General features: G+C 38.2%; 1 protein-coding gene across 9 annotated transcripts in view; it reads left to right on the forward strand.

The window, feature by feature from the left end:
* The window catches only part of Rbms1 (RNA binding motif single stranded interacting protein 1), a 230,786-nt gene that overhangs the window by 191,073 nt on the left and 12,556 nt on the right, over positions 1-27,157 (forward strand). For 6 of the 9 annotated variants that reach the window (XM_090342756.1, XM_090342754.1, XM_090342761.1 and 3 more), the window contains exons 5-9: positions 8,011-8,168; positions 10,349-10,428; positions 23,873-23,988; positions 24,937-24,986; positions 25,111-25,204. In XM_090342756.1, the coding sequence (XP_090198882.1) occupies positions 8,011-8,168; positions 10,349-10,428; positions 23,873-23,988; positions 24,937-24,986; positions 25,111-25,204 (498 nt within the window). The remainder of the gene's footprint in view (positions 1-8,010; positions 8,169-10,348; positions 10,429-23,872; positions 23,989-24,936; positions 24,987-25,110; positions 25,205-27,157) is intronic. The other 3 variants (XM_090342759.1, XM_090342763.1, XM_090342760.1) reach the window with 1 other exon arrangement.

The following is a 27,157-nucleotide window of genomic DNA, read 5'->3' on the forward strand; positions in this document are numbered from 1 at the left end:
TTCCTTGGTACCACATACATAGAAAAGGCAAAGCCGGAATTGGTGCCGAGGCTCAAGTGATAGACTTCTATTCTTGAGAAAGCCCTAGGACAATGCTTAGGCCTTGAGCTCAAGGCCCAGGACTGGCAAAAAAAAAAAAAGAAGAAAAAGAAGATCAATTGAAGTTGTGACTGGTGTGTAATACATTATCACAATTTTTCTTATTTAAAATAATGTGGAAACATTTTAATGCTAACATTTTAATTAATACTTTCTTCACATTTCCATGCTAAATAGCTTTTACAAGAATACATCATTGATCTTAGTGTTTAATACTGAAGATTTAATTGTCTGGTCCTTTTTGATAAGATGGTGGTAGAGTCTAAGAGTTTAAAGGTAGTAGAGTTTTCCTCTTTCCATACATAAGTCAGATCTGCTCCAAATAGAGTGTTTACAGTAGGCTGGGAACAAGGTGGGCTTTCTTTTCTGTCACAAAAGCATGTGTTTTTTCATTCTACTTTTCCATCAGCTCCCTATCCGTGGCCAGTAATCCCTCCAAGGTTGAAAGTATAAAGAATAGGAAGATTTGTTGACCTGATAGTGATGTAATCTGGTGTTGATTTCTCTGGACTGGCAGTATGCTGATGTCTTCTCTCATGAAATGTTTCAGGCATTTTTCTGTTTTTCTGAACCATCTACCCAACCATACCACACCCTCAAATGGATACTTTCCGTGTAGCTTTCTGTAAGAGGCATTTCCTGAAACTGAAACCCTCAACTCTTAATAACCTAGCTTAAGGCACAAGGTGGCATTCAACACCTGTATCACAGTCTCCAAGTACTGGGTTATAGGAATAGCCAGCCTGCTTTTGGTCTACCTCTGATAGCCATCAGCAGAAAAGTAGTTAAAATCCCAACAATAGTTGTAGACCCCCTTTAACTAGCTGTTCTTCTTTTTCTACTCCTTGCTTTTGAGTTGGGCATTATTCTATTGTATCCAGCACCCTCTGTAGGTCACAGATTCTTTCCTGAATGATCTGTGGAAGGCGTGTTGCCTAACTGGTGGTGACGAGGAAGAGCAGGCATGCTTATGAGAGTCAGGCCATGGCTGCCTCTATTACCACCTAGTTGCTCACTCTTAGCTTCCCCAGTCTCTTCTAGACAAAAGGTGGGGTCATCTATAGTTTCTCCTTCTAGAATATGGAAGCACTCAATACCCACTATTGTGTGAACTCTACTGAAACAGAAAGAGACCTATTTTCATCAAAATTTATTTAAAATTGCAGAGGTCTTCTCTAGAATGTTCCATGAACAGTGACTCCTTCACATCATTTTCAAAGCCTGTCATACCAAAGAACCTAGGATACTAAGTATGCTCAATTTTGAAACCATCTTTTCAAGGCTTTTAGGCAGGACAGTACTGGATTGGCACTATATATTATATCAGCAGTGCACTTTGAATGCCAGCTTCCCATGGATTGATAATGAGCCCTGTTCAAAGACCTCCTCCTCTGGTAGGCTTTTCCACTGCAAATTGGCTAGGAGAAGAGAACCTTTCCTCCAGCATCTGTGGGGAGGATCACTAACCCAAGTTGAGAGATACTGGGCATGTGCCGATCTGCATAGTGTGCATTTCTTCAGGTCCCTGTAGAATGTCTTAGATCTGATTTATTTTTTCACTGTATTATGGCAGTTACAAAATGTATTGTAGATGCCAGCAGATCTCTTGTTCTCTGGGATTTATATCTGAACTTGGATTAACTTCCTTATGCTGACTGGATTGGAAAAGATTTCTAAGAAAGTTTAAGGGACCTACCACTGTCCGCTTCTTCTAGTGAATTAATCAAGCTCACATATTTTGATCTTATGTAATCTGAAGAAGTTATTCAATTAATGATAGGCAAAAATGTGGTGTTGACACTGTTTACCTGTGTTGATAAATGACCCCAGATATATCCAAAACTGGATTGAAAATTGTTTTAAAAAATGAGAATCTGAGAGGCCAGTGCTTATTTGATAGTCATGTTTGAATTTTCAGTGCCTTGCTTGGTACCTGCCATATGGTAGATATTAAGTGTTCACTTTGTTGATAATTTTAAAGAGTCAAGTGAGAAAAAAATGAGCTTGATAAGTTATGATATATTAAGAAAGACATATTAGCTGGGCTCCAAAGCCTCACTCCTATAGCCCCATCTATTCAGGAGGCTGAGATCCTAAGGACAGAATTTCAAAACTAGTCCCAGCAGAAAAGCTTCCAAGACAGTTATCTCTAGTTAACTGGCAAAAGGCCTTAATTGGAGATGTGGCTCAAGTAGTAGGACGCCAACTTGGAGAGAAAAAGTTGTAAGCAAGAGTGCAAGGCCCTGAGTTCAAGCCCAGTTTCAGCTCCACCCCCCCCCCCAAAAAAAAAGGAAAAGAGAAAAAGGAAGGAAAAAAAGAAAAGGAAGAAGAAGGAGGAGGAGAAGGAGGAAGAGAAGGAGGAGGAGAGAGGAGGAGGAAAAGAAGAAGTGGAAGAAGAAGAAGAGGAAGGAGGAGGAGAGAGGAGGAGGAGAGAGGAGGAAGAGGAGGAGGAGAGAGGAGGAGGAAAAATGGAAATTATAATCCATGGAGTACACTGATAAAACTTAGCAAATAGAAAGGGCCTTCCTTGGGCCTTATGAAAATCCTATTTATGTTAAATGTAGCAGATGTTTCGTATGTGTGAATAATTCAGGAAAAGGATATGAATTCTATAAAGAGAAAGGAAAAGAATCTCAGATAACAAGATAAAAAGATGTAATGCACAAAGTAACATGGTGATATCTGTTAACAAAGTAACTTTTCTAGACCTCTTCCCCCAGGGGTCAGGAGACCCTTGGAGGTTTTTTGGCTGCTGGAAAGCTCATTTTTCTCAACAAATAAGCGGTCAAGTGAGCGGGAATGAAATCCTCCTGCCTCCACCCAGAGGTCCACCATACTGCAAGCAGTTTGCAATCACATGCCCGTGAGCAGTGATCTGCACGTTGGACCTATTCAGTACAAGAGAAAACAGATGTCTGCTCTTCCTGCCAAGTCTCTTTCCTGCATTTTAGGAACCATTCCACACGCACAGGGAGGTTTTTGTTAATTTCTTTCAGATGATGAGTGAGTGCTTTACACCATTTGGGACCTCCAAGCCCTGTTTTTCTACTCAAGTGAACATTAGTGCCGTTTATCCCTCTCCGAGCCAATGTGGGATCTAGTTTTCCACTTGTTAGAGAGTCCCTTGAACCCTGTCTGTGCCTAAGGATGTAAAGAGGTCCATGGTTCCCATTTTTGATTGGTCTCCGATAATGGCCACCAACAGAATAATTTTTTTTCAGACATAGCAATTTATTATTTAGACATAATAAAACAGAGTTATGGTTTCCATTGATTGTAAAGAAACTAAATTATCCTCATTCAAAAACACCACCAAAGACTTACAAGGGCTTACAAGTACATGACCCATTCCCTCTGAATGAATAGTAATGAGACAGTCTGGTCACTTTGAGGATTAGATAGTTTGTGGTGGACACGTGGGTTTTGTTGGTTTTATTTTTCACCCCTTTCTTTTGGTTTTAACTTCAAATTACTAGAACACAATGGACAATGTTTACAGGACAGGTTGACTAAATGAGAAGAAAGATAAACCTAACTGACAAGGTTTTGCTATGGAAAAACAGATGCTGAAAAAAGAATCACAGGAAATATTTATACTTATAATCCACTCCCTCTCACTATTATCAAACAATGAGTTGAGAGACCTTTTTTCTAGATTCTGATTCCTAGCAATTTTAATGTTTTTTCTTCACTGATAAATTGTCAAATTGAATCAAGAAAGAATATGCAATTTTTTATTAATATTCTAATAGCAATCTACTAAAATAAAGATTTAGAAAGTACTAAGAATTTACATTGTTAATTGCCCTTTAAAAAATACTTCACGTGTAAGCCAGACTCAAAGGAACATAGGCCCAATAGTCTCCCTCATTTGTCATAATCAGTAGAAACCTTGTGCTCTCCTAGCAGAGATTTACAATAGAACAAAATCTAGAGACATTAGGCCAAATAGTATGACAATAAATATAAAGACCTCCAGGATAAGGAAACAAAAGCTATATAATGAATGACTGTCATTCTTAATGTACTATGTTATCTCTCATCTCTTTTGCCATCCCTTGGTTATCTCATATTGTTACAATTTTTCCCCTTGTTATCTGATATATTTTATATGTGCTTAATGGGTTATTTAAAATTGGATAGGGAAGGGGGGAATCAAGATAAGTGGGGGGGGAAGGTGGGAGGGAAATGGGGACCATGTCATAAGAAAGGGTATCAATGTTTGTGAAGTTATGCACCTTCTATCTGGTGAATATAATGTAACCCTTCTATTAATCACAATAAAAAATAACTAAGAAAAAAACAAAAATATGGACATGGTATTGGAAATATAAACACAACTACATAGACATAAAAATTATGACTCTATAGACATAATGTTTTATTACATATATTAATATGTATCTATGACATACAAACCTTCAGTCTAATTTTAATTATGTTCTAAAAATCTATATGCCAGTGATTGTATATAGAGATTCCCTTCTTGAATACTTGTTTGTTAAACATGTCATTTAAAATATCATGTAAAAATCAATATTAATAAATTCTTTAATAAAATAAAAAAGAGAGTATTAATACTAATTACATAAAAAATACTTCATGTCTAACATGTCCTCCTTTTGCATTCTCTTATTAGTCATTGAGATTTTCTTAGTAGAATTTTAAAAGTCCATGATATTTTAGTGTATATCTCTTATATGTCCATTTCTACACAATATCTTTGTCCTCGAAGTATTTTAGTGCACATCAATTAGGGAGATTCTGTTATCTTTCTGAATCTGACTAAGTGAAATGTTCTTCTGAGATAAGAGACTTGAAGGATCAAGCCTGATTTGAAGCCTTCAGACTCTGGCTTTGCAAGTTGTGGCTTTCCAGCTACATTCCTCTCTTAAGCCCAATATGGATTTTCTTCTTGAAGTATTAGGCTTACTTGATATTATTGTTAAGAGTTGATTACAAAGTTAAGTGACTTATTTCCCCCCCCCCCCCCATAAAGTACTGAAAAGAAATTTTGCAGCTCAGGCAGGCTCAGGATTTCTTCTTTTTCTTCATTTGCTTGGCTTATGAATCAAGTATTTCTTTATTTCCCTAAGAGAGCACTCCATCTTTCCCTCCTCTACCCTTTTTAGTTTGCATACATCTAGCCTTCATTACATGTTTTCCTCTCCTATTTAACTGTAAGTGAATACATGGTAGGGACTGGGTTCTATTTACTATAGTGAGTGGCAGGGACATGTGAGAGGCATCAGAAGTGCCAGTCAGCTGCATGACCACTATCAGGGAAACTGCGTCAACTAGTGCTGGACAGATTTCTGTAGTAAGAAATATATCTTACGACCTAGAAAGCAGAAGAGTCTTGGGAGGCCAAGACCTACAGGAGATGGTTAATCAAGGTCACTGAGAACTGACCTGGGGGAAGCTGCTAGAGGGAACAACTGAGATGAAAATAAGGGAAAAGAATTCACCTTCTATCCACCTCAGTATTCCCTGGGCAGTACTTTGAAACACTGCCTGTATTATTATACTACATCTATTAAGCATATTATTTCCCAAATTTCAGATGTAAAAGATACATTCTATATAATCAACAAAATAAGGTTTTGCTCAGCAAAAGATAGTCAGTGGCACAATATCAAACTCATCTAATTTTCACTAAAAGCCAACAAAGATAGCTGCTTGTGAATGGCTGATGAAAGTCATATTCAGTTTGCTTTTGAGCATTTGAAAATGTTTAGTATTTTCTTAGACCACCTACTCTTCCCTCCATGACCTGTGCCATAGAATCAGGGGCACCCAGACTGGGCTCTGGTACTTTCTATAATTGGTATTGACCTGTTTACTCATTGACTTCCTGTATGTCCAGACCAGGAAATTAGAAGAACAGCAGTTTTTCATACCTCCCAATATTTGATAACTTTGATTCTCTAGAGTATGTGTGTGAGTATGAGTGCACGTCCGTTCTAAAAATTGAACCCAAGATTTCCAGTGTGTGATATGAGCACTGTACAAATCAACTAACACCACCAGATTGTTATTTAAATCTCAACAGATAAATGCAGGCTGATAAGTCAGTGTTCAGTCATAAAGATTATAGAAAGGGAAAAGATTTCATTTTAGGTTTAATTAATGCTAGGATGCATTATACAAATTCAAACATGCATAATGTTTCACATGCAGTTTTCAAAGACTGTGTATTTGGGAAAACTAGTAAGTCATAATGAGTATAATATTCTATTGCCAAAGGCTAACCCTTCAATTAAGGACTTTACTAATCGTGTTTATTAAAGAAAAATCAAAAGCAAAGCTTTCATATGTTTCAATATGTAAAGATACAGTTGGAGAGCTGGGGGTACAGATCAGTGATAGAGGGCTTAAAGCTCTGGGTTCAATACTCAGGAAAGGTTTTTAACAAATGATACAGTTGGTTAATAAGATCAAAGGCTAATGTTTCGGTTAAAGCTGTGCTAATCACACAGTTCCATACATGAATTTTGCTTTGGTCAGAAACTATACTTGCTCTCAGAGAGGCTTTCTTTCTTGATCTAAGAACCTGGCTTCTCAGACTTCCATGTGCTAATCATTCCATTACTAATCATTTGAGCATCTTAAAATACAACAGCTTATTCCTATGAGGGTCCGATGCCCGGGATTCTTTATCTCTGGTAAGCTTCCAAATAATTTTGGTTCTGTGTGCCTCTTTGTACAGCAAGGATTTAGGAAACCAACTTGTTTCATCTACTTTTGAGTTCTAGCACTCCAAAATTTTGCTCTTTCTGTGGCTTTGAGTTTCTTTTTTTCCATATTTTTATTGTAATTAATAGAAGGGTTACATTACATTCACCAGGTAGGGGGTGCATTACTTCACAAACATTAATAACCTTTCTCATATCTTGGTCCCCAGTTCTCTTCCCCATCCCCGCCCCTCATCTTGTTTCCCCCCTCCCCTGTCCGATTTCAAATAATAAAAAATGCATATATACAATATATCAAATAACAAGGTGAAATACTATAACAATATGAGATAACCAAGGGACAGCAAGAGAGATGAGAGATAGCATAGTACATTAAGGACAATAATCTCTCATTACATGGCTTTTGTTTCTATATACTGGAGGACCTTTCATTTGGCATCATACTATATGGCCTTATGTATCTAGGTTTTGTCCTATTGTAAATCTCTGCTAGTCCAAAGACTTAAAGAGAGTCTTCTCTGAAGAACAAATAAGAATGGCCTATGGACACATGAAGAAATGCTCGGCATTGGCCATAAAAGAAATGCAAATCAAAACAACTCTAAGATTCCACCTCACTTCAGTTAGAATGGCCAGGATCAAGAAATCTAATAACAACAGATGCTTTGAGTTTCTTATCTGAATTGAGTTAGAAGATCTCATATTTCTACTAATGACCACTACTTAAAAGTTGTACTTAAAATGAATTCTCAAACTGCATACTGGACAACATGCAACTTGGTCAGAAGCCTTCTTCATGTATCTCTAAATTTAATTATTAGCAGTTTTAGCTTCTTGTGCAATAGTTTGCCTAGAGTAGACTCCTAAAAATAGCAATGGAGGAGAGGTTGGCTATTTTTGGAAACTGTAAACAGCTGAGAGTTGTAGTTTCATGAGGACACCATCTCCAAGTCAGCAGAGCCTGCCAGCAGAGCCACCTTCTGATCTGCTGAGATGAGCTCTAGGGACTATGTTTGACCTATGCAGATGGCCCAAGCTTCAGACACTATTTTCAAGTAGCCAAGGTGACATGAGTGTTCTGTATAACCTATAATTTCCCCAGGAAGTACCTGAGAAAGACTTGTGCAAAGAAAGTGGCTAAATAAAAGTAGGTACATTCACATAAATATCTCATGTTCTGTTGGAAATTAATAAACAGTTCTCTGTTCTGCTTTAGCAACAAGAACAAGATCCTACCAACTTGTATATTTCCAACTTGCCACTGTCTATGGATGAGCAAGAACTTGAAAATATGCTCAAACCTTTTGGACAAGTTATTTCTACAAGGATACTACGTGACTCCAGTGGCACGAGTCGTGGTGTTGGCTTTGCCAGGTAAGCACACTGCCATCTCCTTCCATATTACAACAATAACAATAGCTCTGCTAAGTTATCCTAGAAAATAAAAAGTAAGCAGAGAGAGAAAAATGAACTTCTTATGTTGTCAGTTTAAATTAAATCACATATAAATATTTCTAATTTATTATAATTTCTGAACCTTCCTTTGGTGGCCCATGACAAGGAACAATCATGTGCCCTGGATTCTGAAAAATTATATTGAAATATTTCTAACTTCTTAAAAATGTTGACTCTGCTGGGTGTTGCTGGCTCATGTCTGTAATCCTAGCTACTCAGGAAACAGAGATTAGAGGATCACGGTTCAAAGCCAACCCAGGGAAGAAAGTCCATGAGATTCTTATCTCTAATTAACCACCAGAAAACCAGAAGTGATGTTGTGGCTCAAAGTGGTAGAATGCTAGCCTTGAGCAGAAGAGCTCAGGGATAGCACCAGGCCCTGAGTTCAACTCACAAGTGGAAAAAGAAATCAATTATTATATAGACATTTTATCCATAATCAATACATGATTCAGTTAGGTCTTTAAACACTTCAGACATTCAAAACAAAACAAGGATATGAGATCTAACCACCAATATGACATTTTAACATAACATAATACCTACTAAGATTTTGTACTTCTTCAGAATTTTCTAGACAAATAATTTCCCAGATATCACTATTCACTCCTTTCATGTAATTTTTATCCCTTACAAAAAGGATAGTTGAAGGTAATGGTTAATTGATTTCTAAAGATATTAAACCAATTTTTTGTTAGAATTATCAACATAAAATCTATATGCCAATGACCATTTTACAGGATGAATCATTTGGGAATGTATTAATAGGGTGTAGTTACAAATAGTATCTAGATATTTCAAATTATTAAATTTAATTTTAAAGGAATGACACTTTCGACAAATGCAATCACATCTTATCACGGACTTGTGATTACAATAAAGTATTATTATTATATACCAACAAAGCATTATTATTATACACTGTAAATTCAAGAAAATTTACAGAAAAAAAATTATCTCCATTGTCTCCTACCTTCCAAGTCATGAAATAAAGGCTATTACTTGGTTCCTCTAGTATTTGTTTATACCATAGCTTTGTGTTAGGCCAGACAGTTTTGTAATAAAAATAAAATATCCTATCAATGATTAGTTTCGAAGCCCAACATCTTCACTGTGTGCCCTTACTGCTTTAAAAAAAAAATCACATAAAGTCAGACAGCCTGTAATACTAGCATTTGGAAGGCAGAATTCAGAGTATCACAAGTTTAAGGCTATGCTATGCTACATAGTAAGACTCTGTTTCTAAAATTAATAAATAAATGGATGGATGGATGGATCGAGCAATCGATCGATCCATCCAGGTGAGACTGAGCGTCTGAGTGCCATCTCACCATCTCTGTGGATGCTATTTGGAAAGTAGATCAGTTAAAGTATCTCTGCATTCAAAGGCAGAACCAAATTAAAATATTAGTAACTTCTCAGGTAGCCCATTTGATTATTCAATATTTCTTCCACTAAAGAAAAAATAAGTCAAAATACTTTAAGTCCTCCCCTGAAATAGATCTCAGACCTTGTTAACCAACTCAGATATACAATAAATTACAAATTTAATCTCCAGTTTTTCATTACTCCTTCAAAGTCAGAATGACAAAGTACACAATTGACTTCACTAATTGTAAAATGTAAAACACAAGGCACACTCTGATTGCTATGAGTTGTGTCATGATTCTTTACTGTCATTTGTATTAATTTATAAAAGGAAATGCCCTCTTTAAAAGGAGCAATATTTTAGCAAGTAGAAAGTATTCTAATCTATCAAACTGTTGGTTTTAACTCAGTACCACAACTAAGAAAGCTATTATATATTGATTTTCAGTTTTCAACAATTAGAACAAAATTATACATTTGGTACACTGGTGTTAAACACTGGATATAATTCTTTCATAATTCATAAGGTACTTGTGTCTCAGCTTATTTTACCACAGAAGTATATAAGCATCAGTTACCTAAAAGAATGACTTCTCTTTAATTTATTATATTCATATTTTTGCTGAGTTTAACTCATGTCCAGAAATTCTGAAAAAATGCACATGTACAGAACAAAGTGAAAACTAAGATTTCTATATATTTATAAATGTTTTGTTGTTTTGTATAAATAGGATGGAATCAACAGAAAAATGTGAGGCTGTTATTGGTCATTTTAATGGAAAATTCATTAAGACCCCACCAGGAGTTTCTGGTATGTCGTTTGTCTAAAATTTTATTAGTAGTCTTTTTATAATGTGTCTATAATTTTTGCACATAATAGCTGTTAAAAAGCAAAAAATCTGGTATTACTCTAAAATGTCTTTGTGTGCACAAATAAGAACTTAAAAGTCACTCTTTTCCAGACACTAGATGGGTATTCTTTGCAGCCGAACCAGTGGTGGGGACCTGCTTCACTTAAAAAGTGTTACAGAGCCCCAAATTCCTTTGATGTATCAGCTCGACTTTTACCAACCCCATCATCACCATCCTCAGTAAAAGCCAAATTCAGGCATATCCGTCAAGGAGTGTGGCATCTCTCCATCCAAGCAGAGCCTACAACCCAACTCTTGGGGGGGAGGTCTTCTCTTTCGTCATTACCAAGAGCACTGTACCTCAGGAGCATTTCATGTGCCAAGGTCATACTCAGTCAAATTCTCAGAAAATCTAATCTCAAATACAACACAATCCTTTCATTTTCTCTGTTGTTTGGACCCTCTTCAACTTTTTTTCCATCTCCATAAAATCTGGTCTCTGTTTTGAGTGCTGAAACAATTATTTTAGTAGCATCCTCTGTTTTCTTGTACAATAAATTTTGCTCACACCTTCCTGGTAGAACATTTAACCTGGATTGATCCTTCAACAATCCACCCTCCTCTTATGTCACTTGACTGTTAGAAGTTGACACTGGGTCAAATTACACATCTTCCACTTGACTGGAACCTCAGCAACATAGCTCCTCCCACAGCCTCCCTTCACTTACCACCACTTTCCCCTTACTACCTTCAGGCAGACAACTTCACTGACTCAAGGAACTCTTGCCTTTTGTTTTTCTCCCTTTTCCTTCCTCAAAGTCTCATGGACAAAGATCAAAGCTGTCTTTTTAAGATCCCATTCCATTCTGATCTGGTTCTAATTTCCAAAAAGTTTCAGTATCTACCTTTTGCTTGTATTATTTTCACAACAAAACCAAAAACTTTGTATTAATTAACTCTTTGATTAATGAAATGAGAGACCTCTGGCATGGCTAATTGGTGAGGAAATTAGAGAAATTTCATAAATAATAGAAGAACTAAAAAAAATTGAACATCACAATCACAGAATTCAATGAGCACAAATTTCAATTTTGTCTTGGAGAGCCTTCTGGTCTTTATTATCTTGAAGCTCAGACTAAGCACTATGCCTCTCTAGTCCCTTCTCCTGTAAACATTTCTAAAGGGTATCCCTTACTTCTCACTGCCTATCATAGCTCAGCTCTCCATTGTGCTGTCTTCCCTTAGCAGGCAATTGAAATTCCTCCTGATAGACCTCTAGTTTTGTTGGCTAAGGAGGCTATCACAAAACAGCTGAATGGCTTAACGAATCAAAACTTAGTGGCTCAGAATTCTGGAGTCCTTCTGAGGGCTGTGAGGAAACACCTGTTCCAACCCTTGCCTTGGTTTATTAACCACCATGTTCTCCTATGTATTTTTCATTGTCTTAGAAAAAAAACTAGTAACCACTATGGCGTTAAAATCAGAAATTGTAGTCTGGACATCCCTCACCTCTTCCATTCATCTGTCACATAAATTCCTCTTGCTTTCTGATTATTCTAGACTCTGTCTTCTTCCTCAATTCCTATCACTGCCTTACTTAACCTCTTTTCTCTCACTTGAGTCATTACAGCAGTCTCCGAACAACTGTCCTGTTTAGCCTTCCATCCCTCAGACTGCTTCTTGACTAGTCAGATTTGGGCACAATATATACCACTGTGTGGCTTTACTATAAGAAATCATCTCTTCCCACAGAAGAAGAGGTCAGGATTCCTAGAATGACATTGAAGGCAAAGGTGCCTGGAGCTTTTGTAGTATGCAGTCCTTTCTCCCTCCCTCCCCTGCCTGCCTTTCTACCCTCTCCCAATACCGAACATGCCACACTACGTCATTTCTCTTTGCCTTCTCTCTGTGGTTGCCAGTGTCTCACATCCCCGGATGCCTCCTCCTTGCCCTTCTAAACTCAGCTTACAGCATGCCTTCCCCTTGCAATCCTATATAGCCAGCTGGGTTACAGTCTGTTGGTGGAGACCCCTGAGGATGCTCACCTGTATCACAGCCCTGACCATGTTTACAGGTATCCACCCCACTGAGCTGCAACTCTAAGAAGTCGGAAAGTTTTCCCATCTCCTTATGTTCTTACCTAGTCTAGTGATTGAACTATACTCAGCAACAACCAATATTTGTGGGTTTTGAATAAATCTCACTACATTATAATGCCAAGACAGTGCAACTTCCTTACAAGCTGGCATATGGGAGAAAATATTTGAAGCCAGCCCCTGTAGCATTCTGTCTGCCATCAGGCAATGTCTCAAAATTTAGAAACTACCTCACCTTACTTTGAAGGCAAGGTACTAAGATTAACATAGGGAAAAAAGAAGAAACTACTTTGACTCTCTTGAATTATTTATAACTTGGTAGTTCTCATCTTCTTTTATTTAGATGGCTTAACATACCTTGGTTCTACTTCCCAATCTGTATTCCAGATCAGCCAGTCGTCATCCATTGTTAGGCTCATCAGCTAGTAGCCCCACTTTCTTGCTTCTCTTGATAAATATGCCCCAGGGGAAGGTTAGAGTTCCACCCTAGGTTGGAAGAGGTGTAGAAAGAGGCCTTTAACAATGCTACCCAGACTATCTGCCAGTCTCTACAGTGGGTCAGCTACATCAGAAATATTTCTCCCAAATAAATACCCCTTCAGGGAGCGAAGCCATGAGCACACTTCTAAACCAGGCAACAGAGCCCAGAACAATAAGGATGGAACATCTGTTCCATCCACCAACTACAGCTTTTCTCCCCCCAAATATAACCAGCAACCTCATCACCTTTTAAATGCAAAACTTGGTAACATTGAACTAAATAAATAGCCCCAGTGAGTTGAACCTAACTGACATAAAAGGCTGGTCATGACAAGCCTACTTCTGCATCAGCACAGAGGCCATGCACAGCATGAATCCCAGTTTGTTACACAGGACACGGCCCGAAAGCACTGAGGTATTTTGAAGTTAGATTAATTTCAGCCAGGAGTCACTGAAGTGAGCACTTGCTACAAGGCTATGTGTAGCTGGTGTTCAGTATTTATCCTCCTGTGGCTCCAAGGTCCCATCTTAAACTGGATGACTGATGATGCCGATTGGGAAGTCACTTTAATTTTCCGAACCCAGTTGCGTTTCATAGAGGAACTAATTTGTAAGTCTGCAGTGCCACAGGCTACATTTGATCTCGTAACACTTAAATCTGACAGACGCTGCTTCAGTGGCTATCTCTGAAGGTGAACTGCTTACAGGCACAAGTTCAGCATATAAAATATAAGACCTAGAAGGACTGCTCAAAGAGCTCAACCTAGTAGAAGAGTTTCCTGTTTGTTCTATAGTTTACTTTTGTTTTGCGATCACTAACACTTGAATGGAAAGGAAAGATATATGTGTATACATAGATAAATGTGCATGTGCAAATATATATGAATATATGTGAATATACACACATCTTTTGGGCAAAAGCTAAATTCATGTTAACCATTCACTTTCAAATTCTGAACTGTACACTTTTTGCACAGCCTAAGGGCAGGATGACCTCACTTACATAAGCTACCACAAAAGCCCCCCCCCTCCCAAAGAGCCACATTTACTGAGATAAGCTCCATGTAAAAAATGCTCTTGGAAACCACTTGGTAACTTCTGTGGGTACAGAGTGATGTACAAACTTCCTGTGTCTAGCACAAAATTAAATAATAGAACAAACACCAAAGCCAAAAACCAGTTCTTGCTCCCACAGAACTTCCAGCTTAATTGGGAACAAAGACTAATAATCCACGAAGATCATTAAGCATTCAGAAATACCATAAATCAAGTACCGATTCTGATCATACAGTCAATGGCTTGAAAGCAAACTTGTCCCCCTTTAGAGATGCTCATGATATAGTTGGAACTCATTTGTTTTGTGTGCCTCATTTGTCACTTGGCACAACTATTTTCTTCTTGCTGCAGTGGTACAGAGGCTTCTATAATGATTGACATGTGGTTTGGAAATTAAGGTTTAGGCTTGTTTTATATTTTTCCCCTTGTACGGGTGTGGCCAATAGTCTGAAACCCACTTTGAAGAAAATAGTCAATGGACATGGCCATGGAGCCCTTTGGAGAATGAAGGAGACTGTCCATCCCCAACCAACCTGTGATACTCCAAGACGTATGTAAGAAAGTGGAAGATCTTATCTCTGAGTTATACACCATCAAAATAAATGTGTCCTGGATACTTTTCCTCCTTGAACTTTCCTTGCTTCTTAGTTCCTTCTTGCAAGATATAAAGTGGTCTCAGGTAGAGATTAATTCCAACTGAAAGGACTATAGGTTAGGGGTCCTGAGTGTGTGAATAGTAGCTCAGAAGAAGCAGAGAAAACTGAGGTGAGTACAGGTGCTAAACTTGGAAGGGTTTACAAATGTCTTTCATGGCACTGCTTGGGGCTCACACCTGTAATCCTAGCTATACAGGAGGCTGAGATCTGAGGATCACCATTCAAACTCAGACTGGAAAGAAAAAGGCATATGACTCTCATCTCCTGTTAGTCACAAATAAGTGAGAATTTGAGCTGGGGTTCAAGTGGTAAAAGCAAAAAGCTAAGGGACAGTGCCAAGTACTCTGTGTGTGTGTGTGTGTGTGTGTGTGTGTGTGTGTGTGTGTGTGTGTGTGTGAATATATATATATATATGTAAGTATATGCATGTACAGGTTATGTACATATTTATATGTTTATATACATGCATATATGTGTATGTATATATACTCACATGTATGTGAGTAGTGGTATATATATATGTATTTGTATACATATATATTACATAAGGAAAGAACAAAAGTTTGAAGTAATTTTTACCTTCTCTGGACTTATTTCTATTCTCATAGAATTGTCTTTGAATATAGTTGGTTTATTAGATACTACCCTACCATCTTCTTACCAGAATGGCTGTTCTATAACTTCTGCCTCTCCATGGATTATATATGGTTATTGAGTAGAACCAAGGAAAGACAAAAGTATCATCAGACAAGGGTACACTGCACTTGAATACTGCAGTCTCAGTGCTAGGCAGATGTAACATTTCATAAATGCAGACAGAGGATGGCTTATTTAATGATGCACATTGTTTAACTAGCATAAGCAGAATTACCAGGTTGATGCTTGCCTGTGTACTTGGATTCTTGCACAGTTAGCAGTTTGCTTATGACATTGGCACAACACACAGAAGGAGGAGGAGGAGGAGAAGAAGGAGGAGGAGGAGGAGGAGGAGGAGGAGGAGGAGGAGGAGGAGGAGAAGAGGAGGAGGAGGAGGAGGAGGAGGAGGAGGAGGAGGAGGAGGAAGAAGAAAGAGGAGGAAGAGGAGGAGGAGGGGGAGAGGGGGAGGAGGAGGAAGAAGAAGAAGAAGATGATAGCAACAAAACACAACTAGAGTCCTATCCTAGGTCTTACCCAGGTGTATACAGCATCCTCAGAGATAATCTTTGGGTCTTCTTTTCACTAGCTGGTATAGCTTGTGGTCAGTGATCCTCTTACTAACTGTGTGGAAAATATGCTCTTTCCAATAAAATTAAAATTAAAAAAGAAAACCAACTTCAAACACACTCCCCCAAAGCACTTCCCCAAAATAAACTCGACAGTGAACTCATCTTAATGGCTTGGGAGGGAGTCAGCTTGCATGTGAGTAGCCATTTCTCCTACATCATCTTTCCTCCTGCCCATGAACTTCTGTACCCAAATGACACAGCTGGTCCTCCCCATGCCAGCTATACCCCATTCTGACCTGGGATGTGGTACATAATACCAAATGTGTTGATAGCTTTTTAGGTGCTTCATTTTAATGTTTAGTGAAGTATGTTTTCTAAAATGTTGTTTTCTTTAAAAAAAAAACAAAAAACTATTCCTTGTGTTATCTGGTATTTTTTCAGCTGGTCCTGGGACTTGAACTCAGGACCTGGGCTCTATCCCTGAGCTACTTTGTGTTCACTTTCCTAGAATTAATACTTTTAAGGAGACTTTATCTTATAGCAGAAGCTTCTTCTAAAATTGCTTATAATTTTTTTCAGTTGGCAAAAAGAAAGAATTTTCTTTTGTCTTTCCATACCCCACTCTCATTTTTCCCTGACAATGCCAGAGGATTCTTCTTTGTTTAGATTTATCTTGGTTTTGAGTGTTGGCTGGTTTAGAGCCAGTCAGATTTTGGAAAGTCCCTAACCAGGATAAAGAAAACCCATGCTTCTTTATGAATTGTTTTCAGAAACTACCTAATATTTGATTAATAATCATATCCTTGTGTCCTTGTAGTGTGGTGGTGGTTTTCTATACAATGAATGTTAGAAGCAAGCCCAGGAAGTCCTAGTGATACAGGACCAATGTCCACAGAAGTAGACGTGGCCCAGGCCCACTGTGCGCATCATGATTTAGAGACAGTGCATCATCTACAAGAATAATGTATGTGCAACATTAGCTGGAGCTCCCCTGGAGCTGAGCATAGCCATGTCATCCTGTTCATCCTTCCCCTGCCACCATGACACCCCACCTCCTTATGATCAAGATGACAATGAGACCACCCCTCTCTAGACCTTACCAAAGTGTTCTTGTGTATTTGAGCAAGTCCTTAGGTATTAGGACAGAGGGTTCATTATGAAGAGGTTTGTAAGTGTCTGATCATGGGTGTGAATGCTTATTTAATTCTGTCTTGTGCCCGCTTTACAGCCAAATCACACAAAGCTTGTCTGCATCCTGGCAAAGCTCAAAAGATTATGTATTCTGACTGCATCCAAAGCCTTTAGCATGTTGTATATGCACTTCCTCTGTCCTCCTACTTTTCAGATTAGGTATGTGTCCAGTAGGCTAGGAAACCTCTCATCTACAATTCATACTCTTTGTTAATGACAGTGATGTCATTAAGGCAGACAATAGAAAAAAAATCAATTTTCAAAGAAGAGCTACATGGGTTTGGGGGTATAGCTCAGTGGAAGAGCACTTGCTTGACAAGTGCAAGGCCCTGAGTTTGGTCCTCAGCTCGGGGGTTGGGGTGCGGCTGGGGGTTGGAGTAGGGGGAAGAGCTATAATTTTAGGATAAAGGCCTGAAGGCTTTTTCAATGGTTTCCCTGCTTTTGTGTTTCCTTAACGTTTCAGTTAAAGACATTGTTATTAGTTAAAAAAAAAACAAAATTTTGGCACCTCTATGATAAAGTACAGTTGATTTTTCCATACCACAGATTCTATATCACCAATTTGTCCAATCATGCATCAGAAATATCTGCAAAAACAAAATACATCCTTATTGAACATGTGTAGACTTCTTCCTTTGGTCATTCTTCCCTAAACAATATCAAACAACAACAACAACTATTTACATAGTATCACCATTGCCTTAGGTACTGTAATCTAGAAATGATTTAAAGTGTACCTGGAGCTATGTGAAGGTTATTTACATTGTATAAGGAATTTGAACATCTGTCGATTTGGGTATCTGCACCAAGTGTTGACTGAAATCTAGCAGATACCATGGGACACATCTAATGCTGCTGATACCTTTGAAGGTAATATGCTTACACCTTTGCAATTATAATCTCATGTTATCAGATTCACCCTGCAAGTGTTGCTCTTAGGTGGAAGCACTGCTGTGCGAGCAACAGTGTGAACCATGTTCCTCAGATCTCAGCCTCCTGAGTACCTGGGATTGCAGTCATAAGCCACCAGCACCTGTCTTCCAGGCAATTGCTATGTCTAAAACAACAGCCTTTGAAGTAGAAACTATTATCTGCATCTCATAGATTGTAAAACCAGACACTGAGCCATTTCCACAGTCAATAGCTAGTAAGTTTCAAAGTCTCAGAGGCTAAAGTTGAAGGTAGCATCCTACCCACCCTATAATATAACTACTAGTATAGAATTTGGCAGTAAGATTAAAAAAGTAAATTAAGATACAGAGAAATGTTCATGTAGTATTGATTACAATAATCTAGAAACTGTTCATGAGCCCCTTTTCAAATAGAACACTGTGTAACCACAGCATAAATAATTCTATGACAAAGTGGGAATGGGTCCACAGTATAAATAGTAGAAGAAATGGTCTAGCATTACAAATGTGAAAAATGCACCTACAGAGATTTAAAGAAGCTTGAAGAATATTAAAATATTTATGTAAGGATATTGAAAGTTTTTCCCCCCTTTTAAACAAGACAGTGAGTATCAGACACTTGTAAACAGACTACTACCTCCATGCTATGAGAAGGGCATGTTGGAGAATTCAGTAAGTGTAAGGTCTGCGGAAAGGAAACTCATGCAGTTCAGGAGAAGAGGGTTTATTGCATGAGGAAAGAGCAGTCTTCTGCTGCCCAAGACGGAGTCGGGCATCAAGAGAGCTTAGGGCTGGAAGTGAGAGATTATGTAGGGGGAGGGATATAGACACAGGGGAAGTGGATGTGATCTCAGAGGATGGGGAAATACCTCAGTGGGGACCTCCTACTGCCCACAGGCATGCCAGTTGCCAGGTTACAGGTGCTGGGCAGGGATTTCCAGTGTTCAGGGGGAGAGAGCCAAGGGAAGAGGTCATTGCTTCCAGTGGGACCTAACAGTAAGGATGTACCAGCTGACTCTTAAAGGTGCTAAAAATCAGATTGGTGTTTACATGATGGTTTTGCCTGAGGCTCTCAAAATGTGCTCACAATTACACTGCAGTATCAGACTTTGGAAGTTGTTTGTTCCCATTAGTTCAGATCAATAAGAAAATAATTTTTTTCCTGTTTGGGTGATGAAGAAAAGAATCTGAGCTGAGAGAGCTCAGAAAATGTCAGAGGCTCACTTTTACTTAAAGGGCATTCAGCCTAGAACACCCCATAGTTGGGAGGAAAATTGATTTGGGATGGTTTGTGTAATTTTTTTTAATCACTGTGACCTAAGAATTTATCTTAAAATGCAAATTACTTCTCTGAACTCTACCTTTTTGCAAAATTGCACTACCTGCAGAGTCTGTAATGTAGAAAAGTCAAGTAGAACATTACATTGCTAATGTTAGAATGTTAATGTACACAAGCATAGCTATTGTTTATAGCCATAGTACTAGTATTTGACACTTCCCTTTCTACCCCAGAATCTCCTCACTTCTAAAACACTATCAAGGAGACCAGCCGAATATGTTATAGAACAAGCCAGCACCACACACTCTCTCTGGCCTCACCCTTCAATCCATGTATTAGGTTCCTCAGAACAAATCAGGCACCATTTCCTGGTTTGAAACCAGCCTCAGGAGAGGAAAATTAAATGAGGACCTCTCATTTTGTAACAAGCTCGTACTCATAGCTTGATACCAGTGCCTTGAGCCTATTAATACTACCTAGTCAGGAGACTGAGATCTGAGGATCTGGATTCAGAGCCAACTTGGGCAAAAAAAATCCTAGACACTCAACCCCAGTTAACTAGAAAAAAGCCCAAAATGGAAGTGCCTCAAGTGACAGTTGTGAGTGAAAAAATCCAGATGAGAACATGCGGCCTTAAGTTCAAGCCCCACTATTGGCACAGAAATAAATGAATGAACCAGACTTTGTATTCCTGCCCAAAAAATCTAAATGAAATCCTTTGACCTTTGTGCAGCATCAGGTCAAGTGTCAGTTAATAGTAAATTACAATAAAATATAAGTAAATAAAATAGAAACTAAATTATATGCTCTTGCTCTCTGAAATTCCTAGACATTTCTGAAATCCTCACATAGCTAGCTTTCCTAGAAAACATGAACAGTGTTTATGATAATGAAGACATTAACAATGTATTTGTGTAGGCTCTTCTAATTCCCTCCAAGCAATAGTAAATAACACCAACTGCTCCTGCATCCATATTTTGCTACTTATTAAAACAAGTATGAGTTCTCTTCCCTATAAATGAATGGGTTTTTATAAGATTGGTATACTTTTCTCCTCACTGAACTATAAACCATGTGGAAGCAAGGACTGTAATTTATCCACTATGTGTACACATAGTGAAAACTATATGAAAACCAGTTATATATATATTTTTTTCAACAAAACTTTTGGCTGATAAGCAAAAAAGAAATTAAAGACAAAAAAGCTGTTAGGAATGTTTACTTATACTCATAGTCTCAGAAACAAGAAGCCCTGAGCTACCTAAACAACATGACATTCCTACTGCTTACAGTTCTTTAAAATAAGTAAATTGTATGACTAAGACAAAGCACACCTGCCAGTACACACACTACTTTATTGCTTAACTTTTTTTTTTTTGCTTTTAGAGGAAAACCATCTTATTGGCAGTACCAAACAATGCAGTAAATACAATTTGAGATTTGAAATATTCTAGTACGTCTTGTGTCATTTTCTTCATTTTAAATGGTCTGTTTGCAAATATACCATCATTTAGACGTCCAATGTTTACCACCTCACTATACATTTTAGCAGACTTTCCTGCCACCTGAGCACCTGAGATTTCTTTTTCTTTGATAAGGCAGAGTCCAGATGAAGGACCATGTACTGCAAGAACATCATCTCTGGATAAAGAGATGGGCCTTGGGAGTTTGGCCTAGTGGTAGAGTGCTTGCCTAGCATGCACAAAGACCCAGGTTCGATTCCTCGGTACCACATACATTGAAAAAAGCTGGAAGTGGTGCTGAGGCTCAAGTGGTAGAGCTCTAGCCTTGAGAAAGTCCAAGGACAGTGCTCAGGCCCTGAGCTCAAGCCCAGGACTGGCAAAAAAAAAAAAAAAATTAAAAAAAAAAAAAGAGATGGGCCTTCACTGAATTTTGAGCGTCTCTTCCAGAATTTTTTCTCTGGAAAAAATTATATGAATGGAGAAAAATAGTTGATACCACTCACTGAGCTAAGTGTAAAAAGTAGTTTATATCAAACCTCTAGACAGAAGTGTCTCCTTATAGTGATGACTCATAAAGTGCCAGTACCTTAGAGCTTACTGTACTTTCATGACTTATGGGATTAAATAGCTCAAATGTCACTGGAGCATGCAGTACTCAGTATTACAAGGACCTTTTTAAATGTATACAGCATGAGATCTTGCCTTTCTTCATCTGAGTTCCTGATTTGTCCTTGTCACAGCGAGGTATCTCCCACCCATTCTCACCCACACATGCACTGTCCTTCCAAGCCATCCACAGGTCTTGCATTCTTTTTGACCCTAGGGATTAGGGGATGTGCACTATTGGAGTTTTAGGCAACGCTTTCCTTGCTTCCTAAAAAGGTAGTTACTTAATGAAATTCCAGCTGTAATACGATCTTAATCTCAGAATGGCTTATCCTTTATCCACTTCTTCTTGGGTTGTATATTCTCCATCCTCACTTCCATCTAAACCTTAGTGGTCCACTTGTAGAATTAAAAGTACTATAAATGATTAGGAAGCTTGCTTTCTTTATTCTTCCTTCTTACTTACCTTCTGCAATTGTTGTAGGACATAGAAAATACTTGGTTAGCACATGGTTTAGGGACAGATAGTATAATTTCATTCTAGGATTTGACCTCAGGCCATCCTTGATCATATGTAGTTTGGTTTACATGGAAGTTACTTATTCAGGAAATCCAGGTGATCGCTTGGCATCAGAAGGTAAATAATGAAGCACTTTATAAGTGGTAGAGGCCATAGTTCATTTCTGCTCCCACCATACACCTGTTTTCTTCTTCACACCTGATGTATTAGTCTATTCTTTATTGCTATAACAAAATACCTAATTATGGGTAGTTTCATACAGAAAATATTATTGAGGCTCAGAGTTCTTGAGGTTCAAGGATAAGGTGTTGGCATCAGCTTTGTCCTGATGCGGACCCCATGGCAGATGGCATTTAAGGCAAAGCCAGAGAGGAGTTGGACGTTGGGCTCAGCCTGTAAGAACTCAGACTCTCATGTAGACCACCTTTTGTCCTTCTGAGGGCAATGCTTCCAAGACAAAACCACTTCCAAACCATAACATACCTATTCAGAAGTGCCATTCTGAAGGGACTCCCATGCCAATCCATCACTTGGGAACAGCTGGCCCCAGGGAGAGAGAAGATGGTGCCAACCAACAGCTCATCTGCACCGAGAAGAATTGCAACTCCTTGTTTTATCTTGTTTTGTTGGCAGGGAAGTATAAAGAGACACTATTGCTTCTACCCTGTCATTAGTGGGTGGGTAATAGGGATATAAAATAAGAGATGAATTAGGATAATAAGAGGCAAAGAAGAATGGAGTAAATTTTCCACAACTAATATTTTTCTCTTCGTGGTTATTTAACTTTGAAACAGAACTTGAAAGTAGTAATCACAGTTCTACAATAGACAAAAGACCAAATGCAGGAACCAGACAGGAAGGTGTGAGTGCCTTTATTACATTAGCTAGAAACCTACAGGAAAACGTACAACTGGCAGAAGTGCACTGCTGTTTCCATATTGAACAGAAAGAAAAGGGAAAGTACAGAAGCTGTGTTAACCTTAACCCTCAGGAGCAGAAATCTTTTAAATGAGTCTACCTCTTTTGCCATGTTTGTTCCATGTGTTTTTCTTTGGACCATATTGTGCTCCTAAATAAAAAATGAAAGCTATTTATATTCATTCATTGAGTCAATCAAGATATAAAAGGCACCTACAAAGTGCTAGTTCTTTAGGCACTAGGATTCAGCAATGATGAAATGAAGGAGAAGGACCAGACACCAGCCAGTAACCACTGTCACAAGTAAACTTTACAAATGTTCTAAGTAAAAACAGGGCATGAACCAGTACAAGGGGTTGAGGCTCACTTTGTTCTGTGAGAAGTGAGGATCTCTCTGGGAATCTCGGGGGGAGGGGAGAGAGGAAATGTGTGCACGCATGCACACAGATGTACATACATCTGTCCTAGGGCTTGAACATCAATCAGCTCTCTTCTGCTGAGAAACCAAAGCAATCTTCATATTCACTCCAGTGCTTTTTATACTTTTTATTCTGAACCCACTAAAATTCTATCACTAGACACTCACCAAAATATTCATTAAAAAAAAAACAGAATTGATCTTCTTTTCCCCCAACTTCAAATATTAGTGTACAGCTGGGTCCCTGTGACTCATGTCTGTCATCCTAGTACTCAGGAAGATAAGATTGATTTGAGGTCCATGGTTTGAAGCCAGCCCAGTCAGGGAAAGTTCATAAAAGTCACATCTAAAATTAACCAACAAAAAGATAGAAGTAGAGTTGTCGCTCAAGTGGTAGAGCACTGGCCTTGGATTAAAAGGCTAAAGGACAATGCCAAGGCCCTGGGCTGAAGCCCCAGGATTAATCGGCATCTGTGCACAGGTGTGCTCACACATGCACACATGCACAAGCACACACACACACACACACACACACACACTAAGTTTCCATTTTGACATCAGCACACATATCTAATTTGGGTTTTATGTTTTTTTTGTTTACTCAGCTCCTACAGAACCTTTATTGTGCAAGTTTGCAGATGGAGGACAGAAAAAGCGACAGAACCCAAACAAATACATCCCTAATGGAAGACCATGGCACAGAGAAGGAGAGGTGAGACTTGTAAGTCCTTTCTTGAAACTTGATGTAAGTATAGAATTATGAAAGCCCCCTATGAAAAGTTACACAAAAGTGTCTTGCTTTGGCTTTGATATTTCAGAAATACATGTCAGGATTAAGCCTTCTATTGGTAGACTATAACTCCAGTGATGTCAAGTTTAATCTTTTCCCAATGTATGAGGATTCCCATATGGCCAGATGGGACAATGTTGGGAACTAACTTGGGTTACCAGCAATGAATATGCGTAGGTAATAGGATTCTAAATGGCTATAAAAAAAAGGTAGCAGTGTTTTGGAGTTTTCTCTTTTTTTTGTCCAGATTAGATATCCCCTTTTAGATGAGTTTATAGTATACAAGATATACTCTAAGCTAGATGCTGGTAGCACACACCTGTAATCCTATTTAGGAAGCTGAAGTGGAGATACAGTTCAAGTGGTTGAGTGCCAGCATTGAAAGAAAAGCTAAAGGAGAACATGAGGCATGCGTGCGCGGGTGAGCGTGCACGCGCACGCGCACACACACACACACACACACACACAGACACCAATTTGAGCCTTGACATCTATATTTATTTTAAATGAATTGTGATATTTAAAAATATCCAAGTCTAGAAATGTCTGAAGAAAATGTTCTATAGTCTGTGCTATACAGTGATAACCACCAGCTACATGTGGCCATCCAGTGACTTGAAATTTAGCAATTTCACTGGAGAGATTGAATGTTCTATTTAATTTTCAATAACTCCATGTGTCTAATAGCTTCCATATGGGACTGCACAGGTCTAGGGTTTAACTCTCTTACTGAATTTACAATTATGTGTGCCTAACAGAAACTCCCAGTTTTATCAAATGCTATTATTACTGTCTTAGGCTGCAATAACTTATCAGAAATGAAGTTTTAGAATCATGCCTTTCCAAATGAATGTTCACACTTCCTTTTCCTTTCTATAGGCTGGAATGACACTCACTTATGACCCAACTACAGCTGCTATACAGAATGGGTATGTCATTTATACAAATGCATAATGGCTTGCGGGAAAAGGAAGGTGGAAAAAAATCAGACATTTGTTCCATGAATTATTCCATTGAAGAATTACTTAATAAAGGCTTTTGTGTTTGTTCTAGATTTTATCCTTCACCATACAGTATTGCTACAAACCGAATGATCACTCAAACTTCTCTTACACCCTATATTGCGTCTCCTGTATCTGCCTACCAGGTTTGTACCTTTAGGATATGTCAACAGTGTAACAACTTTTGCACCATAAATCTGTGTTGCATTTTGATGTGTCTCAAAATTCGAAACAGTTGCTAATGAAATTTAAGTCAGGTTTTATGCAGCCTGAATACCCAATTTAGAATAAGCTGCTTTTTTGTTTGACAGAGTGATTTGCATTTGCATATAGGAGACTATAATGCCAGGGATTCGATGTTTGTTCCATGTCAGACCATGCATAGCACTTTGGTAGCTGAGATAAACCCACATACTTTCTTCACCCTAGGCCCTGCTTTTGGATACCATATGTCCCCAGAAAATGGAAACTTAAAGACAATTGCCATTAGACAAAATGCAGAATAGATGTGGAAACTGATAGAAGAACAAAAAACCTGCCAATACACAAAAGTGTGTCCTAGGTAATAATAAGTAATGAAGTTGGAATGCCTTCTCCAACAACAAAGAGACAATTCCATTATTCTGCTTGTTTTGTAAGGAGGCTTTACCTTGAAATAAATTCCCAATTGAGAACCCAGAAACCTCATTAAGCATTGTGTCCCACCACCAGTGCACCATTGTAATTGTATTGCTGGGTTAGCCCTGTTCTCCAGGCTGGCAGTGGGCCTTGTGCTTTTTTTTTTTTCTCCTATGCCAGAGTCCCTCTTTCCAGCCTGAGCCCTTAATTGCCTCCAGGAGAGCATTATAACAGAGTTCAGCCTCTAACATGGGGGAGGAAAAGTCTCTTCTAATGACTGTTGAGACTGTTGGCTAAGCCTTTTTGCATTCTTGTTTTTAAAACAACTGAGTTAGATGTACTAGTCCTAATTTCTGCAGTAAGGCACTATAGTATATAATCTCGTAGCTATGCTATCTAACAATGCTTCAGGTTGCTCATCTTTCAAATAAGGATAATAATAGTTGCTATCTCCTAAACTTGAGAGAGTTATAAGAACTAAATGAGAATATGTAAACTTCTACATATCATTCATATCTCATTAGCACTCAGTGATGTTAGTTATGATTATCATCATCATTATACATTAACTATATTTTTCAATAATGGGTTTGTTAATATAAGCCAATATTGCTGGTTTCTGTCTTGAAAATAGTTTTTAATAACAGAAAGCCATCAGATGCACTCAAATTGAAATTAGTATTCACTGCTTCTGTCAGCATTTAGGTTCTTTCATCCTTCTCCACTGGATTTTCACTCCCTTTCTTTTCTTTACTATCTCTGGGCTGAATTACTTATTCTGGTGCTTCAATCCTCATGGCATAATAATCACTTAGTTAATGCTTCTTTGGTTGTTTAGCCTTCCGATTCCTATCTTTTCTTTGTTTCTGTATGTGTTAAGATGTACCGTAGTGCATTTTCCCAAGAAACAATTCCTGTGCCTGTTACTAAAAGATAATCTTTAATTATTTGAACTTAGAAATCTTTGATATTTATAAATCTCTAAAATTAGGGGCAAGTATAAACTTGTTCTTAGGCAAATGAGAGATTGTAGATAATTAGAACTTACATTGCTATAGGTATTTCCACTATTAAACTGTATCTCCCTTACCTTCTTTCCCTTTTTACTATAAAAGTAATGTTCATTTCAGAATCATTTTATAGGATAAAAATTTAGAAGGCCATTGTTGGTAATCAATTTGATACAGCTAACTGGAAACAATATATCATTTCAAAGGTCTGATTTCCTCTCCTGGGCATCCTGTATTTTTCTAAGATCCATGTGGAATTTCATTCCATTTGCCTCATGCTCACTGCCATGGCCTCTCAGATGGATTCTTAAACCCCTATGTTCAGGGACAGGTAGGGTCATGGATGAGCTTTAAATAATCTATGATCCCTCTTGTTTGCAATGTGTTGCTAATGGATGTACAATTTGTTTGGGGTGGGGTGGGGAGGGGAAATCTATTTCTTTAAACAGGTTTTCAATGGAATCCATGACC

Source organism: Megascapheus bottae, chromosome 12 (assembly GCF_031878675.1).
Source record: "Megascapheus bottae isolate mThoBot1 chromosome 12, mThoBot2.hap1, whole genome shotgun sequence".
Lineage (NCBI taxonomy): Eukaryota > Metazoa > Chordata > Mammalia > Rodentia > Geomyidae > Megascapheus > Megascapheus bottae.